The sequence below is a fragment of the Pinus tabuliformis genome, chromosome 8, assembly GCF_031772625.1.
Source record: "Pinus tabuliformis cultivar Carrire ecotype Pingquan chromosome 8, CPIR1, whole genome shotgun sequence".
In the NCBI taxonomy this organism is placed as follows: Eukaryota; Viridiplantae; Streptophyta; class Pinopsida; order Pinales; family Pinaceae; genus Pinus; species Pinus tabuliformis.
In genome coordinates, this window is record NC_142294.1 from 1,507,421,078 (window position 1) to 1,507,423,111 (window position 2,034).

Below are 2,034 nucleotides of genomic sequence, written 5' to 3' on the forward strand. Positions count from 1 at the left end.
TGAAATCTTATTAACATAAATTTTGCTGGTTTGAAGTAAGACTCCATGCAACCATCAAAAATTTATATACTTATAAATGGTGAAGCACAGCGGACTAGCAAAATACCAATAGCATTATATTATTTTATTTCAAAAGAAGCGTTATGGACAAGCAAAATACTAATAACATTATATTATTTTATTTTGAAAAACATTGTATTATTTTATTTTCAAAGTTCAATACTTTGAATGCTCAATTTGATATTATAATTTTACTATTTTAATACTCAGCATTGCACAACTAAATCATTTACAGTTGAATATAAAATGGCACAAAATAATTATAACTACCCATATTTTATATAAATTAAATGTTTATTGAAATAATTATAATCAAGTTAATGATATGATTAAAACGTAATAACATTAAATAAAGTGCATCTATAATAAAAATTTTATATTTATTTTATCCACAAAATTATATGTCCACATAATTCGGTTATACGAAAATAGTGACATGCTACTAGGGATTCTTGTTTGATGTAACCCTACATATTACAAAAATATATACTTTCATATACAAGATATTACAAAAATTAAAATATATAATTTTTGACACAGTAATTATGAAAATATTAAAAAATAATAATAACAACCACACAAGTTTAGTTAATTTACCTATGAAGATTATTATCAATCAACTATTTTTGTATTATTTAAACCAATAAATTGATGGAGAATAAACCGAAAACATTGCTTTTTTAATAACCAAAAGAAAAGTACTTAGAAACCAGACATACGCCTCTTTCTTTGGTTCTCGTTGAATAATAATAAGCGCTTCGACCATTAAAGGATACAAACAATCTATTCTATACCAGTAAAGGATACAAACAATCTATTCTATACTGCAACCGTCAAACAAAACGGCTTAAAATGGGAGACGATTCATAAATTATTTAATTAACAACTAGTGCCGTCGACATACGCTTATTTAGCATCCTATTATTTATGAGGGCGAAATCGCCATTTACTTACTTCACACGAAATATTAAAAGCCAACAAAATAGCAAATTAATCGGGTATGATAGGACGAGATCTCAGAATTCAGTATGGCTTTTGCCCAGAAACGTTTCCCGGTGGGTCGTAGTTGCAGATAACGAAAGTCCAGCCGTTGTTACATGTAGCTTGGGCGCATCCGAGCCTCTTGGAATTTCTCCACACCACCTGAGTATAGTGCCCGCACGATTTACCTGAAGGGGCAGAGCAGGAATTGGAAGCGTAATCATAGTATTGCTTCTCGCTGACCCAATCCATCACGGCGCTTCCCACCGGATCAGTTATCCCAAACCCCTTGAAAATATTTTCTCCGTATTGACCACCAGAATGCTGCAGAGCACAGTCCCCTATGCGTTGTTTTGCATAATTCTGTGCGTAAGCCGCGACGGTGTCGTCCCAAACCAGAGCCTCGACGCCCACTTGGGCTCTCGCGTCATTGTGAGGAGATAAGAATCGTTGCTGTACATCTTGGCCTTGCCCGACTAGGCAGTACAATGCCAGTTGCAGGAAAAAAGCATACTTCAACGACCACTTCATATTGACAACGCTCAACCTAATGTCCAGAGCGGAGTTAAAGAGAGAAATCACTCACTGCACGGTTAATTCAATTTCCGAAAACAAGCACAGAGTTATCGATATTTATAGCGAAAAACTGCAATCCACCATTGCGTAATATTGCTTCCACGATATGGAGGAAGATGCAATGAATGTATTTCAGTCAGCATCATGCAAATTTGTGAAAAATAACTCAATTCTAGAAGAACGCCAAGCCTTGACTGACTTGGAGTCCCGTTAGGAAATCCCCCACAGAATTCTGCAATGCAAGGCGTGCCAAATATAAAGATGGTGTGACCTGCTTCCGCATGGCGTTTGATTTTGAGATTATGCAGAAAAAGTTGCTGCTTCTAAATGCGTATGAAACACGGTTGTTGAAAACACATACTTCAGGGAATAAAAACGTAGACTCAGCATTAGTTTTCTTCTAACATGGAATTTTTG

The 2,034-nt window shown here is 34.9% G+C and overlaps 1 protein-coding gene across 1 annotated transcript; it reads right to left on the reverse strand.

Moving 5' to 3' along the window:
* Positions 1 to 708: 708 nt before the first annotated feature.
* LOC149241593 (basic form of pathogenesis-related protein 1-like) lies at positions 709 to 1,833 on the reverse strand. Its single transcript, XM_089367557.1, has one exon. It carries the CDS (start codon positions 1,570 to 1,572, stop codon positions 1,084 to 1,086), a length of 489 nt encoding a protein of 162 aa, XP_089223683.1. The 5' UTR covers positions 1,573 to 1,833; the 3' UTR covers positions 709 to 1,083.
* Between the last annotated feature and the right edge of the window lie 201 nt (positions 1,834 to 2,034).

Bases quoted from the DNA above. Each gene is read 5' to 3' on its own strand.
- LOC149241593 (XM_089367557.1), bottom strand. From the start codon at position 1,572: ATGAAGTGGTCGTTGAAGTATGCTTTTTTCCTGCAACTGGCATTGTAC.